At 44.2% G+C, this 14,939-nt stretch overlaps 1 protein-coding gene across 1 annotated transcript; it reads right to left on the reverse strand.

Moving 5' to 3' along the window:
• Positions 1-261: 261 nt before the first annotated feature.
• Positions 262-7,741, reverse strand: LOC130474179 (butyrophilin subfamily 1 member A1-like). Its single transcript, XM_056845713.1, has 6 exons — positions 7,638-7,741; positions 6,668-6,949; positions 3,822-3,926; positions 3,331-3,351; positions 1,548-1,580; positions 262-776 (listed from the first exon to the last, which is right to left on the reverse strand). The coding sequence occupies exons 1-6, from the start codon at positions 7,702-7,704 to the stop codon at positions 262-264; spliced, it is 1,023 nt and encodes a 340-aa protein (XP_056701691.1). The 5' UTR covers positions 7,705-7,741.
• Between the last annotated feature and the right edge of the window lie 7,198 nt (positions 7,742-14,939).

Here is a 14,939-nt window from a genome sequence, read left to right on the forward strand (position 1 = left end):
TCAAACCTGGTTCACCAGATTATAGTCTATTTCCCTTAAAGTGAGGCAGGTACACCTTGGAATGCCATCATATTTTGAATTTACCAGCCATAATTCCTCCTCTTTTAGCAAGAAAATGTGCCATTCCAAAAACAAGCACCCATTCTTTCACTGCAAGCTGTATGGTCACTGATCAATCAAAATACCTTATTTTCAAGCTTAGATGGCAGAATTGGGGCTACAGGACATACACCCACTGGCCCCACCCTGGCTCTAGGGCTCTCAGGGGCAAACTTTAAGCCAGCACCCTACCCCAACATGAAGGAAAGGGAAGATCCTCTCCCCGCTGAGGGGGGCTATGGGGAATGTGAAGAGGGGGGTCTTGTGATTGACATCATGAAACGCCACCTGCTCCATTTCATAGTCCAAATAAATCCCAATCTTCCGGGGTCTCTTCTGCAGAGACAGAGGAGTCTCAGGGACCGTGAGAGCTTGGTATTGGACCCGACACTTTTCTACGGCCCAGATTCCTTCGCTGGGGTCAAGGATGAGCCGTCCTTTCCTTCTCACGGAGTCTCTGGCCACCCCCACTGCCCAATAGCCCTCCTCCCCCACCTCCACTTCCCAGTAGTGTCTCCCTGAGGAAAATCCCTCCCTTCCCAACACGCAGCGTTCCGCATCGAATCTTTTGGGGTTGCCAGGCAGTCTGTGCCACATGAACCCTTGTATGACATTCTTCTGGTCTGCTGACAGTATAAGGTCATGGTTCGCTGTGTCTGGATCCAAGGTTATGTTTGCTGTGGGGTGACAGAGAGGGAGAGAGAAAGGCCATTTATGCTTGGTAATTAGCGCGTTCCAGGCTGAAGTACTCTGCATATTTTTAAAACATTTTCATGCTGAACCGTCATTCAGGAAGTGACTGCGAAGCCGGCGCATACCTGCTTCGCATTTCTTAAGAGCCCCTTTAGTGTGACTTTTTGTGTTTCCTCCACCCCCACCTCGAAGAATCCCCTCAAGGAAGCATGCAAAATCACAGCTGCGCTTTAGCTATGCAAACGGCAGTTGCTAATGGCAGGAACAAGGAGCAGGCGAGTGGGTGTGTGTGGAATTTCTCCTTTTGAGTCAGGACCATGAATAGGCATTTTAAAGGTCGCATTTTTAAAAAGAGCTTTGAGCGAGCATCAAAATTGACCCTGCATAAATAGCCAAAGAGAGAGAAAACAAACAAAAGTAACTTTCCCAGTGATGCAGCACCTCCTGCTGATCAATCAGGACAAGAGGGGGGAGAGAAATGCTGTATGAGCGTGCTGAGTCACAAGAGCATCCAGCACCCACATCACTTCCAGGGCTTCATTTTTCAATGAAGAGCCTCTGGAACTGAACATATAGTATTGGAAAGTGCTATCAGTTCACAGACATTTTGTGGCTGGCACTGCTTCCCGTGGCAGACATTTTGTGGCTGCCCCCAACTACACTGTGTCAGAATTTCAAAGGGGCCCACGGACTGAAAAAGATCAAGGACCCCTGGCTAAAGTAACAAACAATCACATAAAAACTTGCATACTTACCTTTCTCTATTGGCACCACCATGTTCCTCCACCCTAAAAGAAGGATAGAAATAAAAATTATCAGTCCTATGAAAATAGGAATCTTGGCTTAATGTTAATGATAACAACAACCATCATCTTCAGCATGAAGGAGGAGGAGTTAGTCAAAGGCTGATTGCCACCTTTCTCGTTGACATGTTAAAATCACCGCACAATGTGATCTTTCTATAGTATGCAAAGGCAAGGGGCAACAGTCGTTCGCTTTATCACTGACAGGATACATCAAAAGGAAAAGTGACTGTACTAACATTTGACACATTCCTATGTAGCAATGCCATGAAAGTGCAGACAAAAATAGGCTGCAGGTCTACAAGGAATCACTGGGGCAGGAAAAACAGTCTGGAAATTCATAATTCTACACACTCAAATCAGATTCTGTAAGTTTTCAGAGCAATATCAGACTCGTCCTCCCTCCCCTTTAATCTTTTTGCGTCTCTTAACTGCTGTCAACATTCTGTGCCTCCGGTACACATCAGACTCCATGAGTATATGTGGGTTTGGGGGGGGGGTATCTTTTTCTTATGATTAATATACAAAACCATGGGTTTTTTTTCCTGCAGTATCTCTTTTGGGAGTCCCCTGAATATGGTGAAATCCTTGCTTTATTGAGGGGTGCCCTGGTTTTGCTGCTTGTGTGATCATGATGGGGCGAGGGCAGCTACTTTAGTATTAAGAAGGATGATGATGATAATCATCATGCAAGAAATTTTTATTCAGAAGAAACATCTGTTTCTCACAGACATCTACACTTCAATAGGAGCAGAGAGCCCTCTCTTTGTGATTCAAAGTAAACTGGGGCTGAAAGGCTGGCCTAAACTTGATGCATTCTCCAACTCTGTAATCCTGGGCAAGGTAAAAGACATTTCAAGTTTCTCCTTGGAAAAAAGTTGTCGCTTTGAGAGCTAAAACATTCTTTTTGGCATACCCCTTTCATCTTCTAAAGGAATCTGAGCATCTTTTTAAAGCAGAATATTTATTGTAAGCCACCTGATTTCAGCCATCAGAGGTTTTATCGAAACAGATATTTACCTCAATGAATTTAGATTAACAGTACAGTTCTAAGAGGAGTTATGGCCATCTAATCGGCTTAGAATAGGGTTGCCAACCTCCAGGTGGCACCTGAAGATCTCCCCACCATTACAATTGATCTCAAGACAATCAAAACCAGTTCCCTTAGAGAAAATGGGTGCTTTGGAGGGTTGACTGCTAAGGTCTCTCTCCTCCCCAAACCCCATCCTCTCCAGGCTCCATCCCCCAAATTTCTAGGTATTTCCCAATCCAGAGCTGGCAACCATAGTTTAGATGGGTATAACTCTGCTTAAGATGGCACTGTAAGGCTTTTCCCTCTTTCCCAACCTAAATACTTGGGGCCATGGCTTAGTGGCAGAGCATCTGCCTGGCATGTAAAAGGTACCAGTTTCAGTACCTAGCATCTTCAGTTTAAAATGTATTGAGCTGTGAATACATGATGTGAAAGACTTCTACCTGAGACCCTGGAGAGCCGTGGCCAGTCTGAATATTGACTTTGATTGGCCAGTGATCTCATTCATTATAAGACAACTTCATGTGTCCCTTTGTAATTTAGGGAGCAATTCTAAGCATGTCTACTTGGAAGCAGGTCCCATGTTATTCATTGGTGCTTCCTTCCAAGAAAGTGACCTTAGGTCTTTTTGAAATAAATGGGTTTCAACTGTGTATTAGATCGTGTCCCAAATGTTGTAATTCTGAAAAGTGAATCACTTACTAAGTTCTGCAGCAAGCTTTCCTAGAATAAAAAAGAAAATAGTTGTTATTACTACTGTAAATGTGAAAGTGTTGATTCCTGCCATAAGTTATTTGTCGGTAAACCCTGTGATTTTTCAATTAGTTTATGCTAGAAAAGGAGGCGCAAGATTGCAGTCAAAAGGATTACGTCAGCATAATAATTCAAATTATATTCAGAGTAATCACAGTAATAATAACAGAATCGTTTAAGTAATAATAAATCAACAATTAGGAGAGAGGACAAGTTGTTAGTATGGGGGTTAAATTATAGAAAAATAGATTTAGTTAAAATATTAAAGGGAGCGGTTTTATTACATTTTAACTTTTCATGACTATAGCTGATGTTATCTATGGAAAAATCCTTATGTACCGAATTTGATATTATATCCTGTTGGGACTGCCACACAAACAAAGGTCTATAGTTATTGTCAAATATGTATTTCCAGCGGTGTTTTCTGTCATAATACTCACTGTTTATTTTAAACAGGTAAGCAATAAAGAAAGCCAAACCAAGTGAAACCATCAGGGATATACACAGACCCACTATCCAGGGAGATGTTTTGGGGAAAAAGTCATCTGAAACACAAAATAACAAATAAACTGATATTTGGAAATATGGATTTTTTAAAACAAAAATGGGGCCAAAAGGCCTTAAAATGTAAAAGGACACCTGGAACAAAAGCAGAAATCAGCACGTTCTGTTGAATAAACAGCTAGATGCAGATCTGAGACTCCGTCCCCATGAACAGCGCATCTTATTTTAATGCTCTTTACTTCTTACCTGTTCACAGTGAGGCCTGATTCATAGATTGCCATGATGGGAAGAAACACTGAACAACTAATTGCATTTAATTTGGACTAGAGGGGCCAACAGCCAGAAGAAGAAAAAATTAACAGCCGTTTGAGGGGATGTTGTTTGGGGATGATGAAGAAGAAGAGTTGTTTTTTATATGCCAACTTTCTCTACCACTTAAGGGAGACTCAAACCGGCTTACAATCGCCTTCTCGTCCCCTCCCCACAACAGACTCCCCCTGTGAAGTAGGTGAAGCTGAGAGAGTGTGACTTGCTCAAGGTCACCCAGCTGGCTTCGTGTGTAGGAGCGGGGAAACAAATCCAGTTCACCAGATTAGCCTCTGCCACTCATGTGGAGGAGTGGGGACTCAAACCCAGATGGAAAGTACCATCAAACTGCAGCTGATTCATGGCAACCCCATAGGGTTTTCAAAGCAAGAGATGAACAGAGGTAGTTTGCCATTGCCTGCCAGGGTGTTATTTACCAGATGACACTACACAAATCCATGTCATGAAAAGCTTCAGCTGCCTGTTTCTTCACATTAAGACTTTTGTATGACAAAAAGTGCATGTTTCATTGTGTTAGTTGGAATCAGGTTCTTTATTAAAACTTCTCAGGTATAATAGTACTTCATGGCCTTCATCTCTGGACAATTTTGTGTGCAGTGTGTCCCCCAGAGCTGAGTATGTGGGTTGGTATAAGCCTATGAGAAATAATTGTGTCCTACAAGGGAAAGATGAGGGCAGGTTGGGGGAGAAACAGACTAGCAAAGGCAGTTCTTAACTTTCAATACACTACTGCATACTCTCTCTGTGTGTGTGTGTTAAGTGCCATCAAGTCGTTTCCTACTCATGGCGACCCTATGAATCAAAGTCCTCCAAAATGTCCTATCTTTGACAGCCTCGTTCAGATCTTGCAAATTTAGGACCGTGGCTTCCTTGATAGAATCAGTCCATCTCTTGTTGGGTCTTCCTCTTTTCCTGCTGCCTTCAACTTTTCCTAGCATGATTGTCTTTTCCAGTGACTCTTGTCTTCTCATAATATGTCCAAAGTACGACCGCCTCAGTTTAGTCATTTTAGCTTCTAGGGTCAGTTCAGGCTTGATTTGATCTAAAACCCATTGATTTGTTTTTTTGGCAGTCCAGGTTATCCGTAACACTCTCCTCCAACACCACATTTCAAAGGAATCTACTTTCTTCCTATCAGCTTTCTTCATTGTCCAGCTCTCACACCCATACATAGTAATAGGGAATACGATGGCATGAATTAACCTGATCTTGGTTGCCAGTGACACATCCTTACACTTAAGAATCTTGTCTAGCTCCTTCATGGCTGCCCTTCCCAGTCTCAATCTCCTTCTCCTGCATACTAAGAATGCATTATTATTATTATTTAATAGCCCCAAGCCACAGGTTAAAATCCCATGTTTCATAGCTAATTACAAAAAATTAGACCAACAGCCTTCTAGATCACTTCTGTTATATTTTAGAAAACACTGAGATGCTGGAGTCATCATCATTGTCTTACAGAAACAGTCACCACCAGCCTCCCTTCCAATTGGCAGATAGGGTGTTGTATGATACACCAGAAGAAGAAGAGTTGGCTTTTATGCTTTTTCTTTACCTTTAAGGAGTCTCAAAGCAGCTTACACAATGACAATCCCTTCCCCTCCCAACAGACACCTCATGAGGTGTGTGTGGAGGGGCTGAGAGAGTTCTGAGAGAACTGTGACTAGCCCAAGGTCACCCAGCAGGCTTCATGTGGAGGAGTGGGGAATCGAACCCGGCTCTCCAGATTAGAGTCCGCTGCTCTTAACCATTACATCACGCTGGCTCTGGGAAATTGCACATAATCATAACGGTGTATGTGGTTGCCTCTTATTCCCTGCATTGTCTGTTTAGCCTACAGGTGTGAATACGATTAGAGATGTGTTATCTACAGTGCTCTCTTCTATAATGGTAACCCTGAATTTCTCCACCTTTACTGGAACAATATGTTAAATATAGACAGGGCTGGCTGTATTTTTCAGATTTTTTTTAATTTATGCCCTACTTTTCTCCTTAATGGAGATCCAGAGGAGCTTAAAACATCATCCCCCCCTCTATTTTATCATCACAACAACCCTGTGGGTTGGTTAGGGTTAAACAGAGAGAGAGGGACTGGTCCAGGGTCACCTACCCAGCTTCTATTGCAGAGTGGGGACTCAAACCTGGTTCTCCCAGATCCTAGTCTGACACTAACCACTACACTATGCTTCTCTCCACCATGAGAAGCATAGGACCATCCCAGAATCATGTCCTTACCTTATATTCATTCTGATACTGAATTTTCTCTGTCAAAATTGTAACCCAGTTGGAAGAGACCATGTCAGAACTCTTTGACTTCCTCGTGTGGTTCACTTTCTAGACTAGTTTGGTATTCAACAGCAACTTTGGCTGTCTCACTATTTACCTTTGACTCCACCTCAGTTGAGAGTCACAGGCCTAGGTACAAAATAACAGAGAGAGTTTGTTGGAAACTTACTCGCTATGTGAATGGTTGATTCCTTTTCTTTGTTAAGAAGAATGTTCCTGACCACACAGGTTAAGTTCTGGTTTGCATTTCGTGTGACAATGATCTCACTCTGCGCTTCAAAGAGCCCATCCTCCTTCTGGGCATTTCTTTCAAAGAAAGGAGAAAGATGTTTCCCACTGGGATCTCGCCACAGCATCTCAGGTTTTGGGTACCAACCGCTGGACTGACAAACAGCTCGGATCCCTGTTTTATTGTAACCTTCAATGGAAATGAATGGAGCAGAGCCTGATGCTAGATTTGGGACAAAGACAGAATTAGATTAATATGCAAGTTTATACTGGCATCAGTCTATTCAAAGGTCTTTTAAAATATATATATTCAAATGAATTAAAACCCAGCCCAGGGTTACCAGCTTAGGCTTAGAATATTCCTGGAGATTTGGGGACAGAGCCTGGGGAGGGCATATTTAGACTCATTAGTTTTGCAAAGATAAAGCAGCTCTGTGTGTAACTTTGATTCTTAGCAGCACACACAAACCAGATAGGCTTCGCTGCATTATGTGCCTTGGGCACTCCTCTAACCTAATATTCCTTTAGCCAATTCAAAGACGGACAACCTCCCAATCACCAGGGGAAGGCTACCAATCTCTTATGAGTTTCCCTGGCATAGGCCATTTCCTTACAGGAGTTGAGGCAGTATGTGTATGGCCTTTTAAGCATGGCTGTTTCCCTCATGGTCACACACACACACACGCACACACACACACTACTTTGGGGCTTTGTGCATGCATTTTCTGCTAGAGACAGAGATCCTAGAAGGCTTTCTGGTCTGATCCAGTAAGGTAATTCTTGCATTTTCATTCCAATTTTTTTTTAAATTCTAGGAGACATTTTTATCTAAATGTATTAACAGAGAGGAAAATAAATTATTTTAGCCAGGAACAATTGGGTTTTTGTCAAAGCCCCCATAGGGTTCTTACTTGGGCCCATGTTGTTTACAGGGAGAACAATGAAGGAAACCATGAGAATGAACAGGAAGAAACTCATTTCTGGATCACAAGAGAAGGCAGAAGGTTTCACGTTCCTTTTTTTCTTATTCTAATCACCAAAAGGTAAAACAAACACTGTAAAAAAAAGGAAACAATAAAAAATGTTGGTACAGTAAGTAATGCTGTTTAGTTATGCTGAATATTCATCTCTCGTTATATTTTTGTACAGTTATATAAATAAACTGTTCTAATATGTTCCTTTACCTCATGAGTGAAGAGGAACATCGTCACTGATATCTTGGATGTCTTTCCGTTTTCTGTTCCTTTGAATTAAAGACGATCCTTATCTTTTCTCCTCCTCTTCATTCTCACCTGGTTGTAAAGCCCTTGTTCCCACGGGTTTACTGCCATATCTGAACCCTCAACGAAAGGTGAGACAGTTGTCTCAGAGCCAGCATCTGTAAGTCATTCATGGTAGCTGCTCCGTATGCCAAGTCTGCATAGGAAAGAACAATGAGAAGAAAAACTTGTTTAGGAGCCCCCAGTCCGTTGTCTGAGGTTAGGCTATTCTTCTAACATTAGCCATTGCACGGTGCATTTATCAACGGCCAACAGATGGGCTGCCCAAATTGGAGGGAGGCCAAGTGTCAAGCTGACGTCATTCAATCTAATCAACAGCAGCCAGCCTCTTCCCCAAACATGCACAGAAACGACAGCAGAAACTATAGAATGCACGTAAAAAAACATACAGGAAGCTGCCTCATACTGAATCAGACCTTTAGTTCATCAGGATCAGTATTGTCTGCTCAGACTGGCAGCTTCTCTCCAGGGTCTCTGGCTGAGGCCTTTCACATCACCTCCTACCTGATCTTTATATCTGGATATGCCAGGTTCAGTCACCACTCTGCCATGAAGCTCAGTGGGGGACACTCTTTCTAGCATAACCAGCCTTATCAGGTTGTTGTGAGCTGAAAAGCGAAGAGGCAGAAACCATGTACACCGCCCTGTGTTCCCTTTAGAAAGGGTGTGGGGGAATGTATTGCTAAATGAACAGCCTATTGCTTGGCCAAGCAATTGCTCCATATGTCACCAAACGTTTACAAGGAGCTTTTCTAGGAATATTGAAGGAAGGTGATCTACAGGATCCAAGGAGCATGCCTATTATATTAGGTGCTGTGGAAGACAGGCAGGACAATGCTGCTGCAGTTGTCTTGTTTGGGGGCTTCCTAGAGGCACCTGGTTGGCCGCTGTGTGAACAGACTGCTGGACTTGATGGACCTTGGTCTGATCCAGCATGGCCTTTCTTATGTTCTTAAGGACACAATTTCCGTGTGAAACAGTTTACTGTAATGGGTTTAACGGTTTGCCATTTGTGTGATACGCGTGATTACTCACAACAATCACACGAGGTACATTAAGATTGACTAGTTCCAGGTCACTTACTACACAACATGGATGAACAGGAATGCGAACTCCATCCTAAAGTAAAGCTCTGCTCGTTGTTAGGTTATCGTTTTGAATCAGCGTCACACACCACAGCCCAAATGGGTCAAAGAACAACAGAGTCATCCTCCACAGGACGCAGGAGTTACACAGTTCATTCATTCATTCATTTGTTTATTACGGTCAAAGACCAGTTTTGAGTTACACAGTTAGAACAGAAGATGTATCTTTTCTTTTGGCTCTAAAAAGCAGTCACCGGGGGGGAGGGGGGAGGGGGGACTTGATAGGGATCCAGGCCATGACACCGGGAAACAGGGGATTCATTTTTACTTCCTACATCTTTTCCCTGATTGGAAATATTCCTTCTCTACTGGCTGCTTTAAGCCTCAGAAGGGAAGAGAAATGAGCAGAGTACCGTAAATGTGACGATAATTCTGGAATTCCTGGAACGATCTTATATGCCAGTAAAGGTTTTTGAATTTGAATTTAAATGTGACGCAGGATTTTTAAAAGGAGCCACCACAGAAAAGGCCAGTGAGCATGAAGCATCTGTTGGAATCCTTGAGGGGGAACTAGGATAGTCAATAGACGTTGCTGTGACTGAAGTTGCCAAATGGACTTTGGGCCAGTCATTAACCAAGTCTAATCTAGAGGGCTAACGCACTCAGTATATACAACGTTTTTAAAAACGTGTTATCCATGTTAGATCGCACCTCATACCTCCCGTATTGGCCCGGAAACGCATTGGAAGCGTCAAATTTCCACGTTTTCCCCAAAACGCCTATTCCACAAAGTATTTCCTTCACCAGGCTGATCTGAAGATACACACTGTCTGGAAGCAGTATAGAATATAAATATTACCTGGGAACTGCAGAATTTAGGGGATTAAGTATACCCACTCCAGAATCATCAGAACATGGCTATGGAAGGTCCCCAACATGAAGCCTGTGGGCACCATGGTACCCTCTGACATCTTTCCTGGCACCCCCCCTGAGTGGGCAGGGTCAGGCAGGAGATTTCAGGGTGGGAGGGATACCTTCCTGAAGAATCAGTTGTCCTCCGTGGATGCTTGTTTCCATGCTCTCCAACATACCAGGTGCAAAACGTGGGTGTCTGCTTCTTCCTGAGGAGGCCCAACCTAACTACCGCTGAAGTGAACAGCAGTCTACCTTGGGCGTTTCAGCGGAGACCGCTAACACCTGTGGGGGAGATAACATAATGTGTTTTCTATGTATCTTACTAGATTACTTGCTGTGACTAGACTAGGGTGCAACTGTACTTAAATAAATGGGTTTGATTTTGTCGATCTAACCCAGGGGTGGGGAACCTTTTTTCTGCCAAGGGCCATTTGGATATTTATAACATCCGCGGGCCATATAAAATTATCAACTTAAAAATTAGCCTGCTATATTTGGTCAAACATTTACCCAAGAGGCACGACAGGAGACGGCTCCGAGTGTCTGCCACGTAGAGCGACTTGCTTTTGAGCTCCGCCGTCCCCAGCTGGGCCCAAGAGATTCAGGCAGGGCAGCATCCTTCTGAGCTAGAGATCTGCCAGGACCCATGAAGGGCCAGGCCAAATGATTTTGCGGGCCTTATATGGCCCCTGGGCCTGAGGTTCCCCACCCCTGATCTAACCAGTAGTATTTGTGGTTGCATTTGATTGCACTACAATCCTCAAAAAAAAATTAAAAAATCCCTGAGCTTCTCAGAACCCAGTGCAATAACACATAGAGGCAACCACCACACATGATTTGTTTTTCTGTGAGGCTTAGGTTATATAATAGTATGAGGGGGACCCAGAGAGAGTTATTGCTAAGCGGCTTGTAATGGTTCTCAGAGGGCCTTTGGCACTGGTCCTTTTTTCCTGCCGGGGCTAAAAGTGGCCTTGGGGTGCCATTTTCAATTGGGAAGGAGCTTTTTAGCCAGACTACACATGCGGGAGGGAATCCTGCCACAGAACTCAATGTGTAGCTTGGCCACTTCTTCTGGGGAAGATAATATTGACAGCATTTTTAGCGGTGCACGAAATTGGAGCTGCGTTTGCTCTCCTTCCTTCCAAGCCATTTATTGGTTGTTGGGTATTAGATAGCGAGCTTTGCTACATGTCAGACAGTTAAGGGTTAATATTGTAATTAACCAAGTAGTCAGTATGGTGACCATTGCAATCGTGCCAGCTGGTCACGTACACAAACAATTTGCATGTTTAACTGCTTTCGATATCGTTTGGAAGTGAAAGCAGTGCTGTAGTTACCTTTGGGATACCAGCCTGCTAGGATGGAGAGGCTTTCTTGCCGTTTAAGAATGCATACTCGAGAGTAAGCTTAGCAACTGCCAGAGGCTTCTGGCAAGGTTAGGAAACCTTAGAATGTAGGTTTATTTGTTTTGCTCCCAGTGAAACCCCCAAACCCTGAGTTTAGAGTAAAGATTGTTTTTATTAAGACAAACGACTTTGTCTTTCTTTTGTGCGTGTGTGTGAGACTCAAGCTTTATTTTCAATAGACCATGATCAACGATCCGATCTCTCTGAATGGTAGCAGTAAGCCCTTAAGAATCTAACACTGGTTCATGTGAGCTTTGGGGCAGGGTGCTTGACCCTTCCTGTCAGAGAAGGAGGGGCACACACCCCTTCCTACTTTCCCCAACAGCTAAGAAACATTTTGAGGGCAGAGGCCCCACATTGCTGGGCAAGAGAAGGGCAGAAAGATTTTTGGAAGGGGAGGGAGTACATGTAGGGTTGCCAGGTCCCTCTTCGCCAGTTAGGGTTGCCAACCTCCAGGTACTAGCTGGAGATCTGCTGTTACAACTGATCTCCAGCCAATAAGATCAGTCCACCTGGACAAAATGGGTGCTTTGGCAATTGGACTCTATGGCATTGAAATCCCTCCCCTCCCCAAACCACGCCCTCCTCAAGCTCTGCCCAAAAAACCTCCCGCCAATGGGGAAGAGGGAACTGGCAACCCTACATTGAAGTCCTTCCCCTCCCCAAACCCCGCCCTCCTCAGTCTCCACCCCAAAAACCTTCCACCAGTGGTGAAGAGGAACTTAGCAAACCTAGGAGGGGAGGGGCTTCAATGCCATAGAGTCTAATTGTCAGAGTGGCCATTTTCTCCAGGTGAACTGATCTTTATTGGCTGGAGATCAGTTGTAATAGCAAGAGATCTCCAGCTAGTACCTGGAGGTTGGCAACCCTAGGTACATAGCAAGCCCTAAAGGCCTGTTTGTTGTTAAACTGGGTGTGAGGAGGAGGATGAAGCATATTGTGTATTTTAAGGGTGTCTTGTTGTGATGTTTTTTATACGCCCCTGTATCTGTAGCAGTGTCATTTAGGAGGTGGTCTCGCACACAAACAAAACTCTGCTGTTAGCGTGAATACACAATTAAACATAGCTAATTGTGTGTAGGGCCACTTAATTGTTTATATAACAACAGTCACTCCACGAGCAGGGCCACATGCATTGCCCAGAGAGGAAAGCCTGGGGAATAAACACATATAGAGCAGCTTTGGTCGATGATCTGGAGCTGCTTTCACAAGGCGGCTTCTCTTCATGTAGGCTTCACTGCAACTGCAGAGGTGCTCACTTGGGTAATAACAGGACCTCCACACAGCAGCTCCCCCCTCTTTTCCTCACCCTGTGACCCTCCTTTCTCCCACTGATTTAAAAACATTCTGCTTCTATTCATCATGACATTTTTTCTGTAGGAGGAGTCACTGGATATGGTTCAGACTTTTACCGAACAACGGTAAGCAGGTCTACTCAGAATCCTGCTCAGGATTTGGGGAAGGGCTGTGGCTCAGTGGTAGAGCGCCTGCTTGGCATGCAGAAGATCCCAGGTTCAGTCCCCGGCATCTCCAGTTAAAGGAACTAGGCAAGGAGGTGATGTGAAAGACCCCTGCCCGAGACCCTGGAGAGCCGCTGCCGGTCTGAGTAGACAATACTGACTTTGATGGACCAAGGGGTCTGATTCAGTAGAAGGCAGCTTCATGTGTCTATGCAGTGGGGCTTACTCCCAGGAGAGAGTTTTTCGCAATGCATTGTTAGGGCCATTGTGTCCCCAATTCCCTCCATGGAGTTTGGTTTTTTTGGTTTTCCTTTTCAAAAAGCCATGGGCGCTCAACCCTGCCGGGGGGTCGTGTTGCAGGGGGATGAAGAGCTCCTGTCTCCCCCACCGTGCTGTTTCCAAGAACCAAAATGGCAGCAGGGTTCCTGTCTCTTTCAATGAGGATGTCAAAAAGAAAGTTGCACCATGTTCCCAAGACAGGTATTTCGGCACTCTGGTGACATCTGTTCAAAACAAACTCACTTTCACATGTATGGGCTAATGAAGGCCTTAAGCAAGGATTAGCCATTAGTAAGGACTCCAGTTTCATCAAGTTGTCCTACAAGTTGCTTCAAGCAAGCAGTTCCTCATAAGCATTCTAGGCTGAACATTAATTTGCCTAAATGCTAATCCACTCCCCAGATAGGGTTTCCAACCTCCAGGTGGTGGCTGGCTATTACAGCTGATCTCCAGGCGACAGAGATCAGTTCCCTTGGAGAAAATGGCCACTTTGGCACTTGGACTCTATGGCATTAAAGTGCCTCCCCTCTCCAAACCCCTCCCTCCTCAGGCTCCACCCAGGTATTTCCCAAACCGGAGCTGGCAACCCTACCACCAGGTAAGGCCTGGAGATCTTCCAGAATTACAACTGATCTCCAGATGACAGAGATCTGTTCCCTCCCAGGAAATAAGTAATCAAAAACTGGCTCCAAGTGCACAAGGAGGGCAAGGAATCAAAATAATGCACTTGTATAGCTGATAATAAAAGCACAGACTTATAAAAGAGACGCCTTACCAAAGCTGTCCATATTTAATTGCAAGCTTATAAGCTTCTTTTCCCATAAGGGTTATTGGCACACGGATACATTTGAAGCTTGAAAAAAGAATATGAAATGGGGACTTTACCGGAAGCCCATTGCGGTTTATAACTACTCAGTTGCCTGTGCAAACTTACCAGTTGGATGTTTGGACTTTTTGCCTATTATACCTCTATTTACCTTTGAGAGTAATTGTATACTTACTTTTACCTTAGGGATATTGTAACTGTGAATATTTATTGGTTTTTGTCTTTTGCTCCTTGAGCACATATTTATTCTTATCATTGAGGTTGTTCTTTTGAATAGACCTAATTGCATTTCAGTTTGAGTCTGTGCTTTTATTATCAGCTATACAAGTGCATTATTTTGATTCCTTGCCCTCCCAGGAAATGGCTGCTTTGGAAGGTGGACTCCACAGCATTAAACCCTACTGAGGATCCTCCCCTCCCCAAATACTTCCCTCCCAGGCTCCACCCCCAAACCTCCAGGAATTTCCCAACCTTGAGTTGGCAACCCTATAAATAAGAAAACATTGGCTATTTGGATCCAAGATTACTCAATGCATCTCTTGCTCTCAGACAGTTCGTGCACTGGGACTTAAGAATGAACAACCGCATGTGGGACAGTATAACTTCAAGTATGCTGACCTTCTGAACCTCAAGGCCTCTTCTGGAAATTTTCTCAGCTGCCACTTGTGAGCGTTTTAATTCCTCATCCACCTGCTAACTTGTTTATGAAGTTCTTAAGGAGGGGTTGTGGTTCAGTGGTAGAGCATCTGCCTAGCGGTGGACTCTGATCTGTAGAACCAGGTTTGATTCCCCACTCCTCATGAGTGGCGGAGGCTAATCTGGTGAACTGGATTTGTTTCCTCACTCCTACACTTGAAGACAGCTGGGTGACCTTAGGCAAGTTACAGTTCTGTTAGAGCTCTCTCAGCCCCACCTACCTCACAGGGTGTCTGTTGTGGGGAGGGGAAGGTGATTGCAAGCCG

The sequence above is a fragment of the Euleptes europaea genome, chromosome 1, assembly GCF_029931775.1.
Source record: "Euleptes europaea isolate rEulEur1 chromosome 1, rEulEur1.hap1, whole genome shotgun sequence".
Classification (NCBI taxonomy): domain Eukaryota; kingdom Metazoa; phylum Chordata; class Lepidosauria; order Squamata; family Sphaerodactylidae; genus Euleptes; species Euleptes europaea.

Coding starts and splice junctions, on each gene's coding strand:
- LOC130474179 (XM_056845713.1), bottom strand. CDS start 7,704: ATGAGTTTCTTCCTGTTCATTCTCATGGTTTCCTTCATTGTTCTCCCT. Junction 1,581..3,330: donor AAAGCTTGCTGCAGAACTTA/GTAAGTGATTCA, acceptor TCCTTCTTTTAG/GGTGGAGGAACATGGTGGTG. Junction 777..1,547: donor GGTGGTGCCAATAGAGAAAG/GTAAGTATGCAA, acceptor GTCACCCCACAG/CAAACATAACCTTGGATCCA.